Source organism: Delphinus delphis, chromosome 5, assembly GCF_949987515.2.
Source record: "Delphinus delphis chromosome 5, mDelDel1.2, whole genome shotgun sequence".
Classification (NCBI taxonomy): domain Eukaryota; kingdom Metazoa; phylum Chordata; class Mammalia; order Artiodactyla; family Delphinidae; genus Delphinus; species Delphinus delphis.
The window spans coordinates 2,262,919-2,286,583 of record NC_082687.1 but is presented as its reverse complement, the minus strand read 5'-3'; the positions used below and the strand labels follow the sequence as shown (position 1 = coordinate 2,286,583).

Here is a 23,665-nt window from a genome sequence, read left to right as displayed (position 1 = left end):
CGTATAGTTCAAATCATCTCTGCATTACTTATAATACTTAATACAATGCAAATTCTATGCAAATAGTTGTAAATACAATGCAAATGCTATGTAAATAGTTGCCCCCACGAGGCAAGTTCAAGTTTTGTTTTTGGGAACTTTCTGGAATATTTTTTCCAAATATGTTTGATCCGTGGTTGGTTGAATCTATGGACCTGGAAACTGCAGATACAAGGGGTCAACTGTGTATAGGTTTTACAGAACAGTTGCAAAGAGCAAAGAAAAGCAACTTGTAATTAAATACAAGATGAAATAAGAGTCAACAATGTGGCATGACTCTCTGGAATAAACCAGATATCTAATATTATTTAAGTTATTGCTCACATTTACCACCTGCTCATCTGTTCTCCTCATTCTAACGCTCAGCCTTTGCTGTTTGTATTGTTTTTATCATCACTTATAAATATGTTTCTCTTAGCCCTGTGAGTCTCTGTGGTTTTCAAAATTCCACAAAAGCCATTCAATGACTAGGAAGGGAAAAGGCAGGTGTTTGGTTAAGCATTATTAGGTAGAGCTGTTCAAGACAATCTCAGCATTGGTTAGTGTTGTCTTTAGCCAAGCAAATGATATGTAATTTCTTTTAGTTGCATGATATTAGTAAAAATTAAAAAAGGACAGCTTCATGAAAAAGTTGATGGGTGGCCTACTTTCAAATGTTAACATTTGAAATGTTACATTAAATAAATTCTAAATAAGAGCAGAAGTCAACTAAACAACTATCTAGAAAGAAATAATAAAGAAAACGGAGGAGGGAAAATCCTCTAAGTAATAATGGCTAAGAATTTTCCAGATCTGAAAGGGGAGTCTGTTTTCAAATTGAATATTGAGTAGGATGGGGAAATAAATGCCCATCTGGGAAAAATCACTATGAAATTTTTTTTAGGAGACTAAAGATAAAGAAAATCCCAGAAGCTTCCAAACAGGAAATAGTAAAGGCACAAAAGAACAAGGACACAACATGTTATAATAGAACATATGTAGGATTCCTTCTGCGTTCTAAGAAAATGTGATTTTTATCCTAGAAATCAGTATCCAGCAAGGCTTATATATCTATGTATGCGTGCTTTTATATATATATATATATATATATATACACATATACATATACATATACAGAGAGAGAGAGAGAGAGAGAGGATGAAGTTAGGAAGTTTCATTATTTTAGAAAATTGTTTTAAAATAATTATTATAAATGATAAAGAAAAATGGATTTAGCGTATGAAGAAATAAGCCAAGAGTTAGAAACACAAACGGTCAACCACAGAAAGACGGTACTATCCCTGCATAGGAGGATTCAGACCAGTCAGTCCAGACTGCATGAGGAAGATGGAAGCAAGTCTCTGGAAAACTAGAATTCAAGAACTAGATACACAATAGGAAGAGCCTACAGAGATATTAAGGCTACATCATGCAAGAGGAAATATGGGAAATTCAAATATCCAGGAAAGAAAAAACAGTCTGCAATGAAAAATACTCAAATAGCTATAGATAATTATGTAAATAATACTTATTTAATTTCCAGCTTTCAGAATAAACTTATATACAAAGCATATGTATGTAAGGCCAATTATAAACACAGAGGAGAATGTAAATATTCTCAATTTGGATTCAATAATGTTATCACCTCATAAGGTAGGCAGTTGCAAGAGAACTGTTGAAATAAGAGGTATGGTTCTGAGTATATTGATACAAGCTATAATGAAAAACAGAGCAATATAAAATTGATGGTATGATCATGTTATGAATATAGAGTTAACCACTAGCAGAATAACAGAGATGGTTAAAAGTGGCCATCTCTAGAGAAAGACTAGACATGTAAGGAGAGAGACGTAAATTGTTTTCCACTCTGTCTTTCTATGTGATTAGAAGCTTTAAATGTGTGCAGATGTACTGGAGGGGAAAAATTCCAAAAAAAAAAATCTTTGAAACAATACTTGAAAAATAATCCTATGCAAAATTGAAAGGAACAATAATAAACTTAGGCAAAAAATTAAGTAGGTTTTGATGGGCAAAGGGGTCGCAGTTATTGTAGACATTAATAATCTTCTCCAACATACTGTTCTCCTCCTTGGACCCAAGGACAGTTAGTCTCCACTGCCTTGGAGCTGGACACAGCCATGTGAATAGCTCTACCCAGTGAAACGGCTGCTGAAGTGGCCTGGTCCTTGTCTGGCCACAGCATGTAACTGCCCGATGGGCAACTCCCTAGCCCCATCTTCCTCTCCCACACTGATCTTGACTAAATAACTTATGCAACTCAATGGGGAAAAAAATACCAAGATGGCAATGAAATTTGGGTACAAGATTGTAATAAACAATTTGTGAAAAAAAAAAACATAAATGTGTAACAAACATGAAAACTTGTTTTATATAACAAAAAGGATCTTCTGGTGATGAAATATATAAGGATGTTTAAAAATAATAACACTGATCTGAGGGTCTGTGAGATTAGACTTTTTATAGACTCTTGCTAGGATTATAAATTGGTATGGCTTTCCTTAGCGTTTACCAGAAATACTTAACTAAATGCTTCATGGCCTTTTATCCAGTGATAATACTTCAGAAATGAGGGAAAATACATATGCAGAAGATTTGTATTTGCAGCAATATTTTACAATGGATAAAAGAAGGATTCAAAAAAAATCTGTAAAAATAGGAGACGAGGGCTTCCTTGGTGGTGCAGTGGTTGACAGTTCGCCTGTCGATGCAGGGGACGCGGGTTCGCGCCCTGGTCCGGGAAGATCCCACATGCCACAGAGCGGCTGGGCCCGTGAGCCATGGCCGCTGAGGCTGCGCGTCCGGAGCCTGTGCTCCGCAGCGGGAGAGGCCACAACAGTGAGAGGCCCGCGTAACGCAAAAAAAAAAAAAAAATAGATGATTAATTAATCTAGGGGATAAGTATTACTAACTCATGAAAATTAAGTTTATAAATGGCTTTACTGCCATCCAAAAATGTTTCAGGTATGACATTAAGTACAAAAGAACGCTGGTAAATATTAACAAGTGATTATTTTTTGAGTAAAATTAATGTTGATTTTTATTTTCTTTTGTGTTTTCCAAGTTTTCCACCTAATAAGTACTTTTATAATTAGGAAAATTTTTCTAATCAGAACTTTAGAAAGTTTTTATGTTAATTTTGGAGGAAGATTTAAATAAATGTGTCCTGAATTACATTCACCTGAGAAACATTATGATGTACAAATGCCTTGAGAAAACTTAGAGCTAAATAAAAATGAATGGAAATAAGGACAAATATGATTACAGAGTGCTTTGAAACCTGAATTTGCCAAAGAGAATTAAAAGTAAATGGAAAGCTAATTCAAACGTTGAGGTTTTTAAATCAAAACAAAAAATTATTATGACATATATTAATATCTATTTAGACACAAGTGTAAGTACAGCCAAAAAAAAAAGTAAGAAAAGAGAAGCAGAAGTCATCCCTTAAAAGAGAACAGGGTCTGTGCTCCATGGAGTCCTTTAGAAAAATCTGTTTAGTCCACCTTTGTCCTGTTCCAGAAAAATCTGTTTAGTCCACCTTTGTCTGTCCTGTGGGACCAGAACTACATTACATACACCCTTAGGGGTACATCAGCATCTTTAGTTCTGAAAAATGGCTTTTTCTGACTTTCCTTTGCCTTTAGGAGTAGAGTACGGAATGAGACCAAGCCAATGTTAGGAAAATATTTAATTTGTTTAAAGTATTAGCATAAAAAATTAACACTGAAGTTCTGCCTATGTAACTGTTTTATGTTCATCCAGGTAACATTTTTCTATTCTCCAAAAGATATTAAAATAGAAACAGATGACTAGAGACTTAAAGAAACTGAATGAAATACATTTTGTAAAATTGTTATCTCGAAAGTTAAAATCTTTCCATTTCAATGAGCATGGAAAGGCACTTCAGGGCCACATTAAGTTCAGAGTTCCACAAAATGTAGTTGTTAAAGATTTATAAATTCCCTGATGTTTGGCCAAAAATTGACAGTGCATGCCATCCACCATAAGGCAAACCGAAAGCATTCGTTGATGAAATTAACAGTTTAGTATTGTATTTAGCATTCCAGTTTAAATCAGATTTATACCATAGATAGCTGGATACTTGGCTTTAGAGAGACCACATAACTAGTTTCTAAGACAAACTGAGGATGAAACTATAAGCTAATAAAACCACGAGCATCTGAATTCCTTTACCTTTATTGCATATGAACTGCATCCTCTGGTTTTAATATTCTGTTTGTGAACGTATATGGATTGTGACACTAAGTTATCTTCAAAGGGACATTCGAAACCCAAGTCATAACCATAACCCATTACTTAAGCCTTGATACAGGTTAAGAATAGGCAAACCAGCAGTCCATTTAAGTGACATTCGTGCTGTAATGCAAGCCAGAAACATAACACAATCCTTTATTTATCCCTCTGGGCTCAGTGAAACTTCAGAGTCTGATATCCTCTTTATTGATCTGAGACCACAGTGACACAGAACCACAATTTATAGGGACAGCATTACTCAGGAAACAAGTACCTTGCAGAACTTACATTCCTTTGCCTGTAATAGAGTTTTAATCTTGTTTATTTCATTTTCTGCGTAAGTTTCCTTTTTGTTTTTAAATCCCTGAGGAACTATTTACACAAGAAGAATATCTGATGGCATTTCAAATTGAGGAGGAAAAAATGGGTTTTTTTTATAGGCTGTGAAATTTGGCTAACCTTATGAAAGAAATTTTAGTATTTATCCCAAATAAATCCAGATGAAAGATACGTTTCAAATCTTGAAACCAAAATAGGATGGGTATTAAGTAAAAGGATGAGCGGTTCTTTTTCTTTAAACCACCCTGAGTGGGAAAGTCTTTCTGAGCAAAGCACAAAAATCCTGAAGCAATAAAATAAACCACTTCTAAATTTCACTGAAGAAAATTTAAGAATATATGCATTCTTAAAAATTATAAACAGAAATCATGGTTTTAAAAAATCATGAAGAGGTTAAAAGAAGAACAACAGACATGAGAACAGACTTGGGGTTGCCAAGGTGGAGGTGGCTGGGGAGGGATGGACTGGGAGTTTGGGATTAGCAGATGCAAACTAGTATTTATAGAATGGATAAACAACAAGGTCCTACTGCAGAGCACAGGGAACTATATTCAATACCCTGCGATATACCACCATGGAAAAGAATCAGAAAAAGAATGTGTATATATGCATAACTGAATCACTTTTCTGTACAGCAGATCTTAACACAACATTGTACATCAGCTATACTTCAATACAAAAAATCTGGCTAAGATAGTGGCAACTCATGACAAGTAGGTGTTACTTTCATGTATGTTGTATCAATAAATAATAAATAGAGCCACAACCCAAAAGAAAACTAGGCAAAGCTATGAACAGACCCTTGAGTGCGAGCACATGCACAGACATACGCAGAAAGGCAAATAATGTGGTGAGAAACGTTTAACTTCAGTCAAAACGTATCGTTGTAAGTCTAAGCAGTGAAATAGCAATAGCAAACCTTAGACAAGTTTAATGTTGTACACTAGTCCTAAGTGTAGGTGAAAGCAGGCATCGTCCTACACTCTAGGTAGCAATGTAAATCGCATACCTTTTTTGAATAGGTAGCAAAATTTTAAATGCAAACATCCTTTGACTCAGTCATTCCACTCACAGAAATCTATTCTGCAAACCCACTGGCACACATTATTAACATAGTCAGGAAAAGATGGAAACAGTCATCAACAAAAGACAGGCTAAATAACAACAGAATACCACGCAGGAACTCTAAAGGAGGAAACTGTGCAGGTAAAAGAGGTCTCCAGTTTATGTTAATATAGCAAATTATCAAGATATGGAAAGAACAGTGTATTTATGACACTAGTATTTCTGAAAACCATTGATGGTGATTATCTGAGAGAAGCGGAATTAGGGGAGAAAAGACATAGGTAGTATTTATTGTATCCCCTTTTGTAATGTTTAAAAATTACCACGTGACTGAGTTACTTACTTCATAATGTTTAAACCTCAAAACACAATCCTTAAGAATCTAAATTCTAATTTTTGCATGTTTTAGGTTTTAAATCACCCACAATACCTAAATGATATTGTTGATCAATTTTTAATACTTTTATATATTTTTTCTACATGTTAAAACTGATTCAATTTTTTTCAGATAATCAAGATTTTGCCACCTGAAATTTTCAAACTGTTATTATAATCGTTTAGATCATATAAAATCTGTTTCAACATTACAGGAGAACTAGCCAGGTGTGTCTCTTAGATTACTCATAATAGTTATATGCATCAACATTTTTAATATTTTATACAATGTATTACAGTATTGTAAGACTTGCAACCTGCTTCTTCAGTAACAAACTAAAATAGTATTTATAATAATTAAATAATTTACTCAACATCAAATTATTTTATATAAAAAACTACCCAGCAATTTCTGCAGTCTATGATATTTCAAACTGAATTGAAGAACTTTTGGCAGAGAGGCCAAAAAAAAGGAAAATCTTGCAAAATAAAATATAAATTATCATCTCCAAATCTGATTCAAAACTTAAAATTGTTTACAAAAGACCTGCAATTCACATCACTGTTAATATCACTAGTTCCTCATTTAGTTGCCCCATTTTTCAACAATATATTCTAAGTCAGTAGACAAGCAATGAATTTTCAGCTTCTACCTCTTTTATATTTTCTTCATAATTTTTATAGTTACCATTTCTGCTCTTAAGACACTTTGATCCAAATCTAGTTCCAAGGCATACGATAATATTTATACATGATCCGGAAACAATGAGTACACCGTACATTCTACAATAATACGAAAATCATGTAGCTGACCTGGATTAACTACTTCTACTTTTGTCATAAAATAATTCTGCACCCATGAATAATTTCCAATACAGAAACCTTATCTTGTTCTTTGTCACCTGAGACATTACCTAAAAGATTGGCATTAAATAGGTATCTACTAAAATTTTAGAAAGGTAAAGAAAGAAGAGAATCCTGTGATGGATTTGGATGTAGTAAGAGGCAGACGACTGATCCACGGGGAAGAAGCCATAAGGAGCCAGTCCCGTGTCTAATGTCACCCTCGTCATGGGCAACGACACTATCATTTCTATTTGCTCGAGTGTACTGATGGTGGAACGGATAACTGAACAGTATTACATATGCACACTTAACGATAACCCAAATCTGCATTCTTTACCTCATGCATGATTTTTAGTTCTTAATGCTTATCTGTTTTGGGATCAAGAACACATTAAAATTCTTGGTAAATGTGCACACTCACCAGTATTCTAAAAATGACAACAATAAAACCCTAGTCTCCAGTATTAGCTCAAATGGTTGTATTAAAGAAGCTTACTAATTTAAAAATTACACAGAGAGCTATGTTAGATCTCCTTAGCTACTTCCCTTCCATGCCTCTAAAAGCATGGAGCTAAGTGTATGTAATTAATATGCACTCGGGGAGATAGGAAATCACTGAAATTAGCAGCATCAGTCACTGTCTTATATGGAGCAACGATTATCTTTGGAATCTGACAATTTCCTCATGAGGCAGGTATTATAATAGCCCCCATTTTACAGAAGAGGAAACAGGATTAGAAAGTTTAACTGATATATACGAAGTCTCACAACTGGTAAATGTTGGAGCCGTAATTTCAAACCACACCTGCTCATTTTAATATACTGGCTGCCTTGCCCTCTGACACTGTGAAAACACTGACCCAGGAAGCAGAAGATGTGTTTTCTAAAAGAAGTTCCTCCACAAATTTAGAGTTGCTTAGAACAACTCCAATTTGTTTTCTCACCTGGAAATGGGTATAATAATAATTCCATTTATCCTATAAACTGTACAGAGCTACAGTGAAGACCAAACAGCTAGGCAAGTGTTTTGAGAAGACAAAAGTTATGCATAAATATAAAGCTATCGAACATATAAGCTCTCTGAAGACAAGAATTTCCATTTTATTTTCCTCCACCTCTCCAAGCACACTGTTTGGTTCACAGTAAAAGGCTGGGATACAGGGAAGAAGGGAATATTGGGGTCACTTATGACAAACTAATCAAGGCTCTTATTTTCTCATTTCAACCCCCAATAACAACATCAGGCATGATGAGGAAACAGCTCCATCCCACAAAAGAGAAAAATGCACGCTTTGTGTCGTAAAGCTCCTAATCATATTCAAACCCACATCTGTCTGGTTCTAAAGCTTGGGTTCTCTCATCTGCTTTTCATTTAAATAAATATAATTTAATTAATTAGGTGAAATAAATCGTGAGGAATCTATAATGTGTACAGTTAGACAATGTGTGTAGCTATCTTAATTATGTGCTTGAAAGCCCCTCCAGGGATGAACAGCCCAAACTGTTCAACATCCTCCCGGAAGCGACACGCAACATGGTGATAATGCTTGAGTTTCAGCATCTTGGCTTCTAAAAACCATTCTCCTATTTTAGCGCGCTAAACATATCTTTAAGGGGCTTATGCGGTTTGTTTCGTTAGTCTCTTCTTCGTCACCCAACAGTCCTGCCCTGGTATACAAACAGCAGAAAAAGATTCCAGCAAGAAACTAGAAATGCATTTTCCTCTGTCCTCAACACGTGCTTATCAAAACCATCCAAAGATCTCAACACAGAAAGTGACAACAAGCCCGCTAACTTCCATGCACTTAGATGTGCCCAACACAGGCTTTTACGCCTATTCTCCATCTCCAGAATAATCCTATAATGTATGATTCCCTTTTACAAAGGTGGAAACGGAGACTCAGCTGCGCTAAACAACTTGTCTGATGCCACACATCTAACAGTAGGACCAGAATTCCGTTCCAAGTTCAGACTCAACTAACGCTCTTCTGTGTCCCAGGACACCATGGCTGCAAACTGCAAAGAAGCATCGTCTTTTATTTTTGTAGAGAAAACGCTTGCGCATTTATCATTAAGATGACGATTCTTGACTTGTCTGTGTCCTGAGAGATAAAGAAAAAAACCGAAACGCTATTGTTCCTCGATATTCCCTCTGAATTGTTGCCTCTGTTCCTAAAATTTCCTCTCCAGATGGAAATTAATAATAACACTGTAAACTAGTAAAAACTTAAAAACTGATAAAACGAATAAAGCTACAAACTGTGAAAGTGCTCAGGAATTACAAAGCTCAATACCTCCATTTCATACACAAACTGAAAATGAGATTGAAATCTTTCAATTCCTCCCAAGCACAAGATAAGATATGAATAAAGAAGAAACTCATGCCCTAAACTGAAGTGTATCTCTCTAGAAAAACTAGCAAACACACACTTTCCCTACCACGGCTGGAGATCGGCACTTTCAGAACTTTCCTTGCCAAATTCTTGTGAGGAAGAGAGACTTTTTTTTTTTAAGGGAAGCCCTCCTCCCATTCTAGAATCCAGGAGCTACTTCTGTGGTAGCTGGATTATTGAAAACAGGCAGTCCTTTTCAATATCTGCAATTCACAATAAATAGCTTACATGAAACCTTTGAGGAATATGTTTAAAATGTTCCAAATGAGTGCCACTAAAATGTAGATGACAATATTCCCCAATATATGGACTAAACTGATCCCCCTACACCTTACAATCTTTATTCTTCAGATTGAAACTACTCATTGTGTTCTGCGTTTCAGTCCCAAATTGCGCTTCAATAATTTTTTGCGTGACTAACTTTAATGACAAAAAACCCTATATATCACTCAAGAATTATCATTAATTTTGTTAAATATTCTTGTAAGACATGCTAACATATTTTAAAATATATCTAGGATTGTAATGACCATTATCTAGATGTTAAAAAAGGAGAATAGGGCTTCCCTGGTGGCGCAGTGGTTGAGAGTCCGCCTGCCGATGCAGGGGACACGGGTTCGTGCCCCGGTCCGGGAAGATCCCACGTGCCGCGGAGCGGCTGGGCCCGTGAGCCATGGCCGCTGAGCCTGTGCTCCGCAACAGGAGAGGCCACAGCAGTGAGAGGCCCGCGTACCGCAAAAATAAAAAAAAAATAAAAATAAATAAAGGAGAATAAATCACCACCAGATAACAAACTAAAAGACAATTTTTTCTGTGTTCTGCTGATAAGCTCTATTAGCATTTATCAGTTGTTGTGTTGCTAAATCATCTCAGGAACCCCAAGCAGGAGATAAAGTTTATTACGACTCTCATAAATTCAAACCCTAGTAGTATGTTCCACATTACATATTTTTAGCTACAGCGTTTTCTGAAACTTTTCTGTCAATGTTTTACCGAGAACGACTCTTTTAACCAGCCTAGAATGATAAAGTGCCTGAAAGTGGTGTTTTTGCCTATGAGGGATCCAGAATGTTTCTTTTCTTTCTTTTCTCCCTCTGGAAGTAGTTAATAGTATCTAACAAATTCTACCTATCAAAAGTAATATTATGATAAGAATTCAGTGTTTTATAGTAGCTCAATGTTAGTGTAGAAGCCTGACTGCAGCCATGCAAACTAAGCAAACACCAGGTCAACGAGAAGCTTAAACAGAAAGAGAGAGAAAAGGAAAAACTTCCCAGTTCCAAATTCCAACTCCTCTGCCTAGTACACCCAGTTACACTGCCTCTTGGAATGTTTCCTGTTTGTCCACAGTCCCCTTCTGACACATTAAGAAATCTTGCAATTTCAATCTACAACAAAGGATTTTTTTTTCCTTTTGGCGTGAAAATAATTATTTCAAAATGCTCATTCTATCCTTTTATTCTTGCATAAACAATAAAAAATACATAATCACATATTGCTGACATATTCTTACTGCAGTGGACCCAATACTTATGCAAGGGAAATTGTAAAATGAATACTAATTCTGAAAGAGTATTTTAATGCAAAGTCTTAGTATCAGCTGCAAAAGGTTTAAGGGCTGAGAAAACCTTTTTTTTATCAAGTTATATAACATGACCTTCAATTAATTTTATGCTGAAGTTAGAAATGATTGACCAAGGCCATATATTATGTTGTAGCGATGAAAAATTAGGTAACACTTCTCTATGTTTTCATAACAAGCATAGATACACTCAGTTTATATAAACATATTTCTATCACTTCCATCAGTATCACTGGGTTTTTATAAAGATTAGACGGAAAATATGTGCATTGAAGGAACACCTTCTGAGGTACTGAAATTTGATCAGAGTACAAGTATCAGAGCAGCATAAAGTGAATACCATAGTATTTATAGTTTGAAATTAACTTTACACAAAGGGTAAATAGCTCAGTAGAAATATGATGCCCTGTTCAGAGGACTGTAGACAAACTAGAATTCAGGCATTTCTCAATTCAATTCAGTTTGGGCTCATACTGTACATACTAAAATAAAATCAGGAAAAAAATGTAGATATTTACATAACTAAAACTATAAAGTGAAATTCTGAATAACAATTTAAATAGTAAAACAGTGACGGGTATATATCATTTCTTTAAGAAATGTTGAGGTGAAAAGTAAAACAATCTAAGAAACTATCTCCTCATAAATCCCCTTCTATAATGAATCCTTATCTCCCAAACCTACTTGTTCTATTCAGTTGAAGACTCTTATAATTGTCAAGGTTCTACATTTTAAAACTGTCCTTAACCTTAAGCTACACATTAGTACTAAGCATTTTGGATGATTTTTTGCAATATTATGTTAATTAACATATGAAAAATAAAACTATAATTACAAGTTGGGTTTTATTTTTGCTGAAGCAAGCTATCAATAGGATAAAGATAGCTAAATTACTGGAAAACAAATTCTAAGGATAAACTGCCAATACAAAAAAGAAAAAAAAGGCACGCATATAAAATTATCACACCCATTAGTGCAAATATTAAAGCAACTGGTCCGTAAGAAACCGTGTCTATAAATTTCTCATTCTCAAATATCTCTAAAAAAATATATTTTTGTAATTCGGTGCTTTGTAAAAATTTTGCTATGGTTACCAAGGGGGAAAGGAGGTAGGGAGGAATAAATTGGGAGGTTGGGATTGACACTACTATATATGAAATGGATAACTAATAAGGACCTACTGTATAGCACAGGGAACTCTACTCAATACTCTGTAATGACCTATATGGGAAAAGAATTTTTAAAAGAGTGGATACATGTATATGTATAACTGATTCACTTTGTTGTACAGCAGAAACTAACACAACATTGTAAATCAACTATACGCCAGTAAAAATTAATTAAAAATAAAATAAAATAAATATTGGAGTTTTTTTTAATTTAAATAAAAAATGAACGAATTCACAGAAAATTGTGGTATATAATATCCTGGGGATGGGGGGATGGGGGAGATAAGACAATTCTGTGGCTATTCAAGATATATGAACAGTCACTTTTTGTGGAAAGTCCAAAACACAAATGGAAGTGGGGCACACCCATAATCCTCAGGGCCCTGAGAAAGGATCCCTGTATTCTAACCACTGCAACATGGCTTCTGCATCACCCCAACAGCATTTATTTCAGCAAAGCATTTTAACACGGAGCAATGTAGCTTTAGGGATAAATATAATAACTTTGAACATATCTAAGTTGTAGATGAAAATGAAAAATGTGTCACACCTCTATCTAAATAGGATCGGAGGCAGATTTTACCAAATAAATTCTTTCTTCTGAAATCCAAAAGTAGCGTGAGAGCAAAATTCTGACTTAAACAAGTATAATTCTATAACAAGAAATTCCGCTATATGCAGTCTGTGTAACAGATAAAAAAATCGTGAAGGATACAAAGCCAGCAGTAGCATGACCCTGCCATTAAGAGAGGCATGTTTTCATTCTCCACGTTAATTTTTAAATGCCTTCATTCTATAAATTAACATTATCAAAAATGACAAAATACTTTAAATTGAAGAGTAACCAAAAATAATAGGTATTAGACTACTAATGGACACCTCTGTAAGAATCACATTCATTTTTCTCCCAAATTAGTGAAACCTGCTTTGAGAAACCTTTTAGTTTGGGGAAATTTTTAAATCGTGGGTGATTTTGAGATTCGAAAAAAAATCGTGGGTAACCTTGAATTCAGCAACTAATTTTCCTATTGTATTGACGAGGCATAGTTACTTATGACATTTGGCAATGAGTTATTTAGAACATTAGAGAAAACCTCAGAAAATCTGAATGAAAATTGCTGGAATAAAAGAGCTAGGATTTTAATCATGTCTGGGGAGTCTTCAGTAGAATTCAGTTAAAGAAGAAAAATATACTCAGTGGCCACTAACATCCCAATAAAATGTTTAAATCTAATACAAGATTTTAGCTCTGTGGAGTATATCCTCTGCTTACCTAAAAAAAAAAAAAAAAAAAAAAAAAGCTTTTCAATTTAAGTTTATTTCCTGTAATAGCATCTGCTCTGCAGATTAAGCACTTTCAGTGACTTTTTTTAAAAGGGAGGAGAACAGAGGAAGAGGAGGGAAAACACCCCACGCTCTTTGAAAAGTCAACCATACGGCAACACCTGATGAAATAACCAGGGAACAACTGGTCCTCTACAGCCTTCCTTAACATCGTCAGGGCTCCAGAACGTCTGAAAGTGTGAGTGTTTTTGGAAGAGATTCCGAGAGAGAGTCTGGGCTCTGGCATGAATCAGCATTTTACGGTCCTAATGTCAAGGTGCAATGACCCCATCACTTTAAAGGCTTGACATGAAAGGGAAACCTCTTGAGTCAGCAGGTTGAAGTCTGCAAGACCTCAGAAAGGAATAGCACAGGAATAAATTCCTGTTACTATGAAGCTTCTATAGTTTCATACAGTAACTTTTATTTAAATACTCAGTTTCTCACATCCTAAATAGAATATTTCAACCAAAGCCATTCTTTGATTTGTTCGGTATAATGTCTTTTCTTGAAATTCTCTTGTGATATACATGGAGTATGAAAGCTTAACTACAAAAAATCCAATGATAAATTAATTATTCTCACGTATTAAGAGCTACTTCATCCTTTGTAACTTCCAATTGCTTATAATCGAAGATTTACACCCCAGGTTGTAAGGTAGTGTGTTCTGGTACATTTGTCCCCAGTTTTCTTCACACCACAAATTCTCATAATTGCTTAAGAGCATCCAAGTTGATTCTGCTTTTATGAAATTTTGGCATACATTAAAGTGGGTAACTCCAGGCTCTCGTAATTACCTCGACAAAATGACAAAACATGATAGCCCAGCCAATCTATAATTACTCAAAATCTATAATTATAATATAACTATACAAACACACACACACAAATTCATGCAAAGTGTAATAAAGGTTTACCAAGCACCAATTAATGTGATGAACACAGATACACAATCTCAAAAATTCATGACTAAAATTCAATGATAATAAATATACCTTAAAATAATATCTGAAGGACCTACTGGATAGCACAGGGAATGCTACTCAATATTTTGTAGTAATAATAAAGGAAAATTATATATATATATATATATATGAATCGCTTTGCTGTGCACCTGAAACTAACACCACATTGTAAATCAACTCTACTCCCATAAAATAAGTAAATAAATAAGATCTGAAGAGTCAAGGTTAAAAAGCCTTGATTCTTTCTCCAAGGAAAAAGTATACTTTTAGAATTCTCTCTCGTCCAAGAGCATTTATAATCAATGATGTTCCTGAATTTCTTTCCAAATCAAATTCACAAGAAGATTGAAGATAATCTATTTTTAAAATAAAATCGAAGGCACTCTTTTTAAAAGGAATTCGGAGTTATTTTTCAAACACATCATTTTAAGTGAGTTTTTCCAAAACAGATGCCATTTACACATATTTCTTCCATCTCTCTAAATGAATGGGTTTACGTTGCTTCAAAAGGCAGTGTGCGCAGCAGTTTTACAAAAGAACAGTATTTCTCCAACATCTCCATCTGCTGGCTTAGAGGAAAAGTAGATTTTATCTGGTGTTTCTTGAAATTTAATATTTTTATAATTTATTGTTATGAAATTGAAATATGAAACTATTAAATTATTTTTAAATAGCCTAATAGCTATTTGTCAAAGTCTTTCAGTAAAAAATAGGAGAGATTTTGAAGAGGACATTTACTATTTAATATTTTTAATTCCAAAGCCCTATGTGATCAAATACTCATGTTCATAGCCCTTTTAGACAGTTTTATGTTGTTTAAAATAAAACAAATTTACTAAAATAAAGTTTTAGTAAATAGTACATTAAGCTTTATTAAAACATTTTAGAATGTAAACATATGTAGTATTCGCCTAAAACCTGCTGTTGATTTTGTTAACCTAGACACAATGTGTGGTGTACACACATATGCCAATATCACATTTATTATTGTCACAAAAATGTTGAGTTACAGTAATAAATTGCTTTTGTAGAAAAACTACTAGAATATCTCCACATCCTCAGACTAAACTTCTTAGACGAGACCCAGCAGACAGTTCACAGGAAAGGCGCAGGCCAATAAGGATTTGAAAACTATTTGAAAGAGCATTGAGGGGAAAGGTTAGGAAAAAATGAATCACTATAGGAACAGCATTCATTTATTCTCTGACATCTAGAAGACACTCAGAAAATACTGAAGGGGGCAGGGGGGAAGGAAGGAAGGAAAGAATTCTTGAGGTCCATTACTGATTCAACTGTTGAATATCAGATGCTAATTTATTTATTTTTCTGATTTCATGGATTTTCTCATATTGAAGTCTTATGTTTGAGCAACCTTCAGGGGAAAAAAAAAAACACCTCACTTTAGTAGGCTCTCTAGCTAATCAGAAAGAAGGAAGAAAGGAAGTGGGGAGGGAGGGGAAAATAAAAGGAGAAAGTAAGAAATTGGAAATCTGTCTTTATTTCCTCAGGTACCCATGGAAACAAATGGGAACAAGTAGGTTCTTCCATTATTCCCACTGTGACTGTGAAAGAGGGAGTGGGAGGGAGTTCAGAGCCTGCACAGTCACTTACCCAGTTCAGAATATAATGACTTCATTTCGTTTGCATAACTTTAACCCATTCCATGGATCCTGCTGGACCCTGAAAGCCCCAGCGGCCTCAGCAGTTCCAAAGAAGTCCCTCCATCTCAGGAATACAACCAAAATTAGCAGACTAATATCTTTTCTATTTTGAAATTATATTATTAAGGTTTACAACTCTGCTTTCGTAATATATTAAATTTATACGTTACATTTAGGGTTAAATTTACCCTATGGGATTTTTACGGTTTAACTCGGAGGAAGGACAAGCTACTTTATGAACACTGATTGATGATACACATTTTAATACTGGAGTGAAGAAGCAGAATTCCTTAGATTTCTGGAGGAAATGGATGAAAGTCGGTTGGGTTTCTATCAACAGATTTGACATTGCTGCTTCCACTTCATATAGGAAAGAATCATGGACTCCCCTGTCTGAGAAGACAAGGAAACAAAGGCTAAGGAGAAAAAGCCTTGAGCACGATTTAAGTGATCAAGGCTCATCTTAATAAATTTGATATTAGAGATCTCCATTCATTTCTTGACTGCTGACTTTGTGTGTGTAGTTTATACAAGCATCTCTCTCTCTCTCTCTCTCTGAAAAGAGATAAACTAATTTTACATTTTCTATTGCTCTTGGGAAAAAAAAAAAGGATACAAACACTCCATTTCATTTTGCAAACTCTAGATTGTAAAATTCCCAAAGGAATGAAGAAATTGAGTGCCTGGTCGATGAGTTAATGTCAACTCCAGAAAATTCTATTCAATGAGTCTCTCTTCCATACCAGGGCCTCAACTAGCTCTGCTCAGCAATCAGTAAGACTACTTATAACACGGGAGTTCCAGAGACCATGGCTCTGAATTCCCGTGTCGGGAACTTGAAAATGCATTCAATTCTTCACCATCATTTGTTTTACTGTCCTAGAATAATCCATGGAGGAGAAAATTTGGGACCTGGACACATGTAACTTTTTATCTCAGCTCCATTTTCTATGAAAAACAACAAGAAAAAAATCTGTGCAAAATGAAGATCTGATTTTCCCATTTTCTCAGAATTATGGTCAAGCAAATTAAATTGTGTTTTTTTTAAATGAAATCTATCTCTTATTACATGGATATACTCATTCTGTGGAAATGTATGGATTTATATATGTGTTGAATATATGTACAGTTTCTGCCTACATATCTTATTTCAATTAAATTTATATTAAATAAATCTACCCAAAAATACTGAGACTGAGGACCTAAACTAGTCACCTAACCTTACCTAACCATTACTTTTTAGTCTTTACAAAGGCCCAGCACAGTCATTCAGCATTTGGGATGAAGACATATTCATTGCTTTCAGGGGACCTATCTCCTGTGCTCTCAGCCAGGCCCTGGCATGATTTTCACCAATGAGTGAACTTCTCTGTCATTGACCATATTCAAATTCTTTTCACCTTGTTTTAAAAATCTAGATCCTTCCAATAATCATAGTCTTGCCTTAGGTTCCTTACTTTCCACAGCATTTTCACACTAGTATACAATTACATACAGTCAGATACTTAGCACAATTGTGTGTCAAACTCACAATTCAGGGGAAAAAAATGGAAACCTGATATCAAATAAAATGAATAATCAAAATCTGATAGGTAAACAGGTCAAGCATAAAAAACCTTCAAAACTTAAACTACAGCCAGTTTCTTTGTATACATACATATATATATATATAAATTTTCCAAGATATATATTATTATATTCTTCTATGGAGTTTTTTTTTAACTGCAAATCCACTTAAGCCTCTCTCTCTCTCTTTCCCTCTCTCCCTCTTTCCCTCTCCCTCTTTCTCTCTCTCTCCTCCCCACCATGCCCAGTTGCTTTTCTCACTTAGAACCAATATCTGAAGAAAACACACAACACTGAAATCCTCTTAAACAGGTTTTCATAAACAGTTGACTTCTAAGCATCTAACAGGACCGTGATGACGACCCCTGCTCTATCGGTCAAAGCCGGTGGTTTCGTTCCTTCATTCATTCGGTGGACGGGAGCTTCAAACCGAGCGGATGCTGTTTCTGACGCTACAGTCAAGCTAACCCATGGGCTCTACGATTAAGGCTTATCACAGAGCAGCGGGACGGCCACCAGCTGCCTGTCTACCGTGGGGACTCCGCGGTCGGCCTTTCTCTGCGGTCATGTTCCGCGGGCTCCTTTGCAAGTAGCCAGAGTGGGAGGGGAGCCATCTGCAAGTCCCCCCGCGAGACTGTCAACTGTGCAGTAAACACTGAGAACGTCAAGTCCGAAAAGAGTCCCCGCAACCCAGCCGGCAGGAAAGGATGCCAGCCGCTGGCAGAGGGCAGGGGGTCCGGGAGCGGCCGCGCCTGGACTCGGGCCCGCCAGCCTTCCCACGGAACCGCGCGGGGACTTAATTGCTTGGGTCCCAGCACTCTGAGGCCTGGATGGAGCTCCGCGGCCGGTCCCCGGACACCGCGCTCCGCGCCGGGACTAGCAGGACGGCTGCGAAGACTAAAATGGCTGGTCGGCGGCTTCTCCACCTTCCGAACTCGGCGCATCCCGCCGCTTTCGGGTCCTCCTCCTCCCGCTGCCTCGGCGGGAGCCCCGCGACCTGCGAACCAGCGCCCCGGCCGGCGAGGGCCCGCGGCGCCCCGGGCACGCTCGCCGCTGCGCTCGGGCCGCAGCTCCCGGGGCCGCGATCCCCGGCCTGCGTCAGCCGCGCCGCGCCCCTCGGGGGGCCTCGGGTGCCGAGCGCACTGCGGGACCGCTGTGACAACGTGTCCCGTCTCGGGGGAGCATACAGGCTCACGGGGTCCGCACGGGGACCCCGAGCGGGGCCTGCAGATTTCAACCCGGGCCGTGGCGTCTACCCAGCAGCCCGACGGCGCGCCCCGGGGCACCGCGTGCTCGCGGGGCACAGGGGTGAAGGGCTCGCCTTGAAGACTCCAGCTACGCCGGTAGCCCTGCACCCAAGGGCGTCCCCTCACCTCCGACACCCACCCCACCCGAGCCCCAGAGCGCACACTCCCCGCCGCCTTTCGCTGGCTCTTCACCGCCCCCCAGGCCCCAGCCAGCGGGCGTCCGCGCGATCGCCGACACCTTCCCCCGACGCTGCCACACGCACGCGCGCGTGCAGTCACTGCGCCCCGACACGGACACGCAGGAACAGACACACACACCAGCCCGCTTTCCGCGTGCGGCCCCCCGAAAGGACATAAATATTCCTTACTCACAAGCATTGGTGACTGCGAAGCTGTTGGCTACCTCCAAATTGTCGATGTGGGGTGTCAGTCTGAACTCCGAAGTGGAGAACTGAACCATCCCTACCCGAAATGCACTGTATTCCTGATCGGCGCCCCTGGGAAACAGCCCCCCTGCAAAGAACAAACACCAAGCGGGAGGACAGTGTCAGCGCCCGGCGGAAAGCAGGGGAGCCCGCTAGCGCCCGACTGCCCCGGAGCCCCTCGTTCACACTAGCAGGCCGAATAAACACATCCACGGACCCGGGAGCCGGTGTGTGTGTGTGCGTGTGCGTGTGTGGGGGGGCGGCAGCATCCTAGGCCGAGGGTCAAGGCACAGGGGGGCCCGAGGACAAGGTGGGTGGCCAGAAACATCCTCCCTCCCTAGTGATCACAAGCTGTGCGTTCAGAACCCCTACAGAACCTGAACAAACCGGAAGATGCTGTGACGGCAGAAGGAATAAAAATCTGGGGGTCATTAATGAGAAGCCCTTTCCCTCTCTTGTATCAGAGGCATAGTCTTCTGCCCTTGCCTCATCTTAAGAAAAACATATATATTCCAGGCAGTTTAAATCTGGAATGCAGTCAAGGTATGACATAAGTCTACATGACATGAATTAATTTGTCCACCGTGAACAAAGATTACCACCAAATTATGCACAATTCAAAAGCAGAGCACAAAGGGTACCTACCTATCTGTATGCTGTTAGAAGAGACACCAAAAATCAGTCCCCACAAAACAGGAGAAAGGAGGACAGATATATGCATAATCTTTTGCATTTCCAAGAAAAGTAGAGCATCCACAAAATACCCTTTTTTTCCCCCCTTTTCCTCCTCTTCCTTCTTTGGCCGTTCTCCTCGGCAAATTAGATCCTCTGCATTTTGAGACAGCAATGTAGCACCGAGCTGCTAGAAACCCGACGTGGTGGCAGAGGAATCCCTATTTCCAAGGTCCTGCGGGTGGCTGCCGCCCTGCGCCCGGTCCCCGCTCGCGAAGTCCGGAGACTGGCTGGATGCAGCTTCCAGCAGGCTGCCGCTGTGGTCCCAGCGCCTCGGAACACTCAGCACCCTCCCATGCACTCACACACTCACCCTCGCGCGCTTCTCCCTCTCCCCGCTCTCACACGCGCGCGCGCGCGCGCACACACACACGCACACACGCGCACACGCGCACACACACACACACACACACACACACACACGCACGCACGCGAGTCTCAGAGACGGGTCCGGCGCGCGTGCGCGAGTCGCGGCGGGCGGGCTGCCGGGGCGCCCCTCCCCCCGCGCGCCCCGCGCGCCACGGCGTCGCGCGCGCGGGGCTGGGAGCGCGGCTCGGAGCCGGGGTGCCGCGGCCCCCGGGCGAGACCTCGGGTCTCGCGAGCTGTCGCGCCCACCGGCGCTCGCCTTTCAGCACCGCGGACAGCGCCCCCGCTCCCGCCTGCGCAGCGCGGCGCGGCGCTACCTTTGTGCCGCCGCGGCAGCTGCGGCGCCGCGAGCTGCTCCAGCACGGACCGGACGCGGCAAAGCCCGTTTCCGGCTGCCGTGCGAAGCCGAGTGGCACCGTGCTGCTGGCGGTGAAGTGTTCTCTCACCAGGCCCTGCTGCCGTACGATACAAGCAATTCTGATTTTTATCTTCCAGAGCCTGTAAAACCCTCCTAGCAATAGGGAAACGCTGCCTGCCACCGCACCTGATCCACCAGGAAAGCAAGCGAGCAAACAAAACACCCATGAGGAGGGGTTCCAAAACTGTCAACTTTAGCTAAATGGGAGGTAGCCAGGATCCAGGGAAAACCCCGAGGTCTATCTTTAAAGGCCAAAGCCGCACAGGAGAAGATCGAGACTGAACCTTTGAAATACTTTGCATGGAAATCCCATCTTTACACTGTGCCCAGCCTGCTGCGTGCGGGTCCCTCTCGCAGCTTTCACTGCAGACTTCCCCCCCTTCCCCCCCAACCCCGTCGTAGAGACATATGTAGTCTTGGCTCCGTAGAAGTATGTCTTTACACAGCTTGAAAGCAGACGACTCCGTTTCAAGGAAAGCTTCGTAGGATAAAGAAATTAAAAGATGAAGCAAGTCTGGAAAGGCCGCTGAGCTGCACACCCTTTCCCAGAGACTGAGTTAGAAACCGGCTGCTGCATCGCGTTTTGGTCGCGAGTTTTGAAAATATCACCGGCCAAAGAAAGTAAACTAAGCTCTCACCCCTTTGAACCCGCGAACTGGAGACCACTGGAGAAGAAAGATGACGCAAGGGATTAGAAGTTTGTGGGGAGGGGCATGGTGGGCAGGATGGAAGCCTGGACTTAAGTGTGGGAACTTACGGGCCTCACACTGCCTGCCAAACTGATGCCTGGGACCTGCTGTGGCAGAAATTCCTCACTCCGTCTATGGCTTTTGCGGTTTAAATGAAGAAATCAAGGACGACTGAGTACAAGTGACTGTTTCCAGAAGGCGGGAGATCGGAGCCCACGATACGGAAGGCGTAGCCTGGTAATATGTCAGAACGCCAAGAGTTAGTCTATCGTGCTGCTATCCTGGGCACTCGTCCCATGAGTATCATTCGTACAGCCTCCTTGTTGACCTTGTAGGGTCTCATACTTGACCCTTAATCACTTTGGGCCTCAATTTTTTTAAAAAAATGAGAAAGATGAGCAAAGCGGCCTCTATGGCTCTCTAATCCTGTAATCCTGATTTCAGATCATGGTCTTTCCCTGTTTTTGATTTTCGGTATGTTTTCCTAAGCCAGGAAGTAAAAATATCCATAATCAATTATCAAGTTTTTTTATACCACAGGTAAAAATACCTCCCAATTTTGTCACCGAGAATTTATTTTAGTCCGTTAATAAACACTTCTCTGCATATAACAGGTGTTGTGAGTCAAAATGCATTTAGCCTTTTAAAAAATTTAAAAAGAATAAAAATGGTAAGGAGGACATAAATAAATATATATCCAAGTTTACAATATAAACAATAATTAAATACATCTTATCTATTCAATCACTAGTTGTGATGGAAGACACCAAAATGATTTGAATTATTCTCTAAAATATTTTTAATGGGTAAAAGAATGAATAACAGCTCAGGGCAAAATAAAAAATACTTTTTTCAGCCATATTTTTTCTTCATTCAATTTTTTTCCACAAGAAAAACTTCAACTTCATGCCAAGTAACTAGGAATGAAAGAAGAGAGAGAGAGAGAAAGTTAAATGTGGATAATTGGTCATGGTTGAAGTATGGGTCAATGTAAATTAATTTTTTTTTTAAAGAGGACTTTTTAAAAACTATTTTCATCTTAATCTATTTTAAAGTCAGGCGAAAAGATGGACTCAAAATGGACTGAATTACATTCTATAAAAACAAACAATATAAAATAAGAATTTGCTGAATCATAGAAGCACCTTTCCTAGTAAATCATATGTAATAACTCAAGGCAAGTATTACTGTTTAGTGGCCAATTATAATTCATGTATAAAATGGAAATAATTTTAGTAGGCATGCCTTGTAATTCAACTGTTTTTCTGTTAATGTGCCTTTCACAAGGCATGTACGTTTGGCATCATATATAGATACATCTCCTGCAGTATTAGCATCACTGTACTTATATTATCATTCATGGAACTTTTTCAAATTCACTATAACATTTATTACATAACATTTTTCAGGCATAGAATACTGTCAGTATCAATGTGATAAATTTAAATTGGCCGAAGGAAGTGGTTATGCAAATAAATGAAAAATACTGCAATTTATTTTTAATACTTAGAAACTCTGTTTCAAGAAAATACCTCAAATTGATCAGTAATAAAATCAAATTTGAAATTTTCAAAACTACCAGGAATACAATTGAATATAAAAGCGTGCTCAAAGAAACAGTTTGCTATTTTCTGCCCTCTGCTGTTCAATTTTGGTAATTATCTAAAATGTAAGCGTTTCTGAAGCAAGGATAAAATTACAGTAAAAACGGAAGAAATAAAAATATTATCCATTCTGTCATTTGTTCGTTTGCTCGGTCGCTTTTACTGTTGCTGTTTTGTGTGTATGTTTAAATATAACTTTAGCATTAAGGCTAGAAATAAATATTATACATAAAATCTTCATTTCTGTTTTACTCAGTCTTTGTTTCAATATAGGAAATAATCATTTTCTTTTTAAATCTGGTTTGCAATGCTTAAGATTTTATATATGCGTACATATTCTGTGAAGTTTCAATTTGTGTTCCGTAATGAAAAAGCATCAAGGAAAGTCGTTATATGTGTGAGGGGTGGGACAGGGGCAGGGGGGTGACAGCTTTGAAATGACTGGCAGAGCCTATTTTAGCTGAATTCGTTACCAAAACTGGATTATAAATGTCAATACCCTAGTTTCCCGTGATGAAGCTTCAATAAGATGAAGATCATCACCTGCCTTCCTATCGATCCCCTGGAACCGTGAACATGTAGGCTATCGGAAAGGCTTGGACGCAGATGC

The 23,665-nt window shown here is 38.8% G+C and overlaps 1 protein-coding gene across 4 annotated transcripts in view; it reads right to left on the bottom strand.

The window, feature by feature from the left end:
* GRIA2 (glutamate ionotropic receptor AMPA type subunit 2) overlaps positions 1-20,219 on the bottom strand; it is a 151,053-nt gene extending 130,834 nt beyond the window's left edge. For all 4 annotated transcript variants that reach the window (XM_060011926.1, XM_060011924.2, XM_060011923.2 and 1 more), the window contains exons 1-2: positions 19,892-20,219; positions 19,194-19,334 (exon numbers count right to left, since the gene is read on the bottom strand). In XM_060011926.1, coding sequence (XP_059867909.1) covers positions 19,194-19,334; positions 19,892-19,979 — 229 coding nt within the window. In that variant the 5' untranslated portion in view covers positions 19,980-20,219. The remainder of the gene's footprint in view (positions 1-19,193; positions 19,335-19,891) is intronic.
* Positions 20,220-23,665: the final 3,446 nt, after the last annotated feature.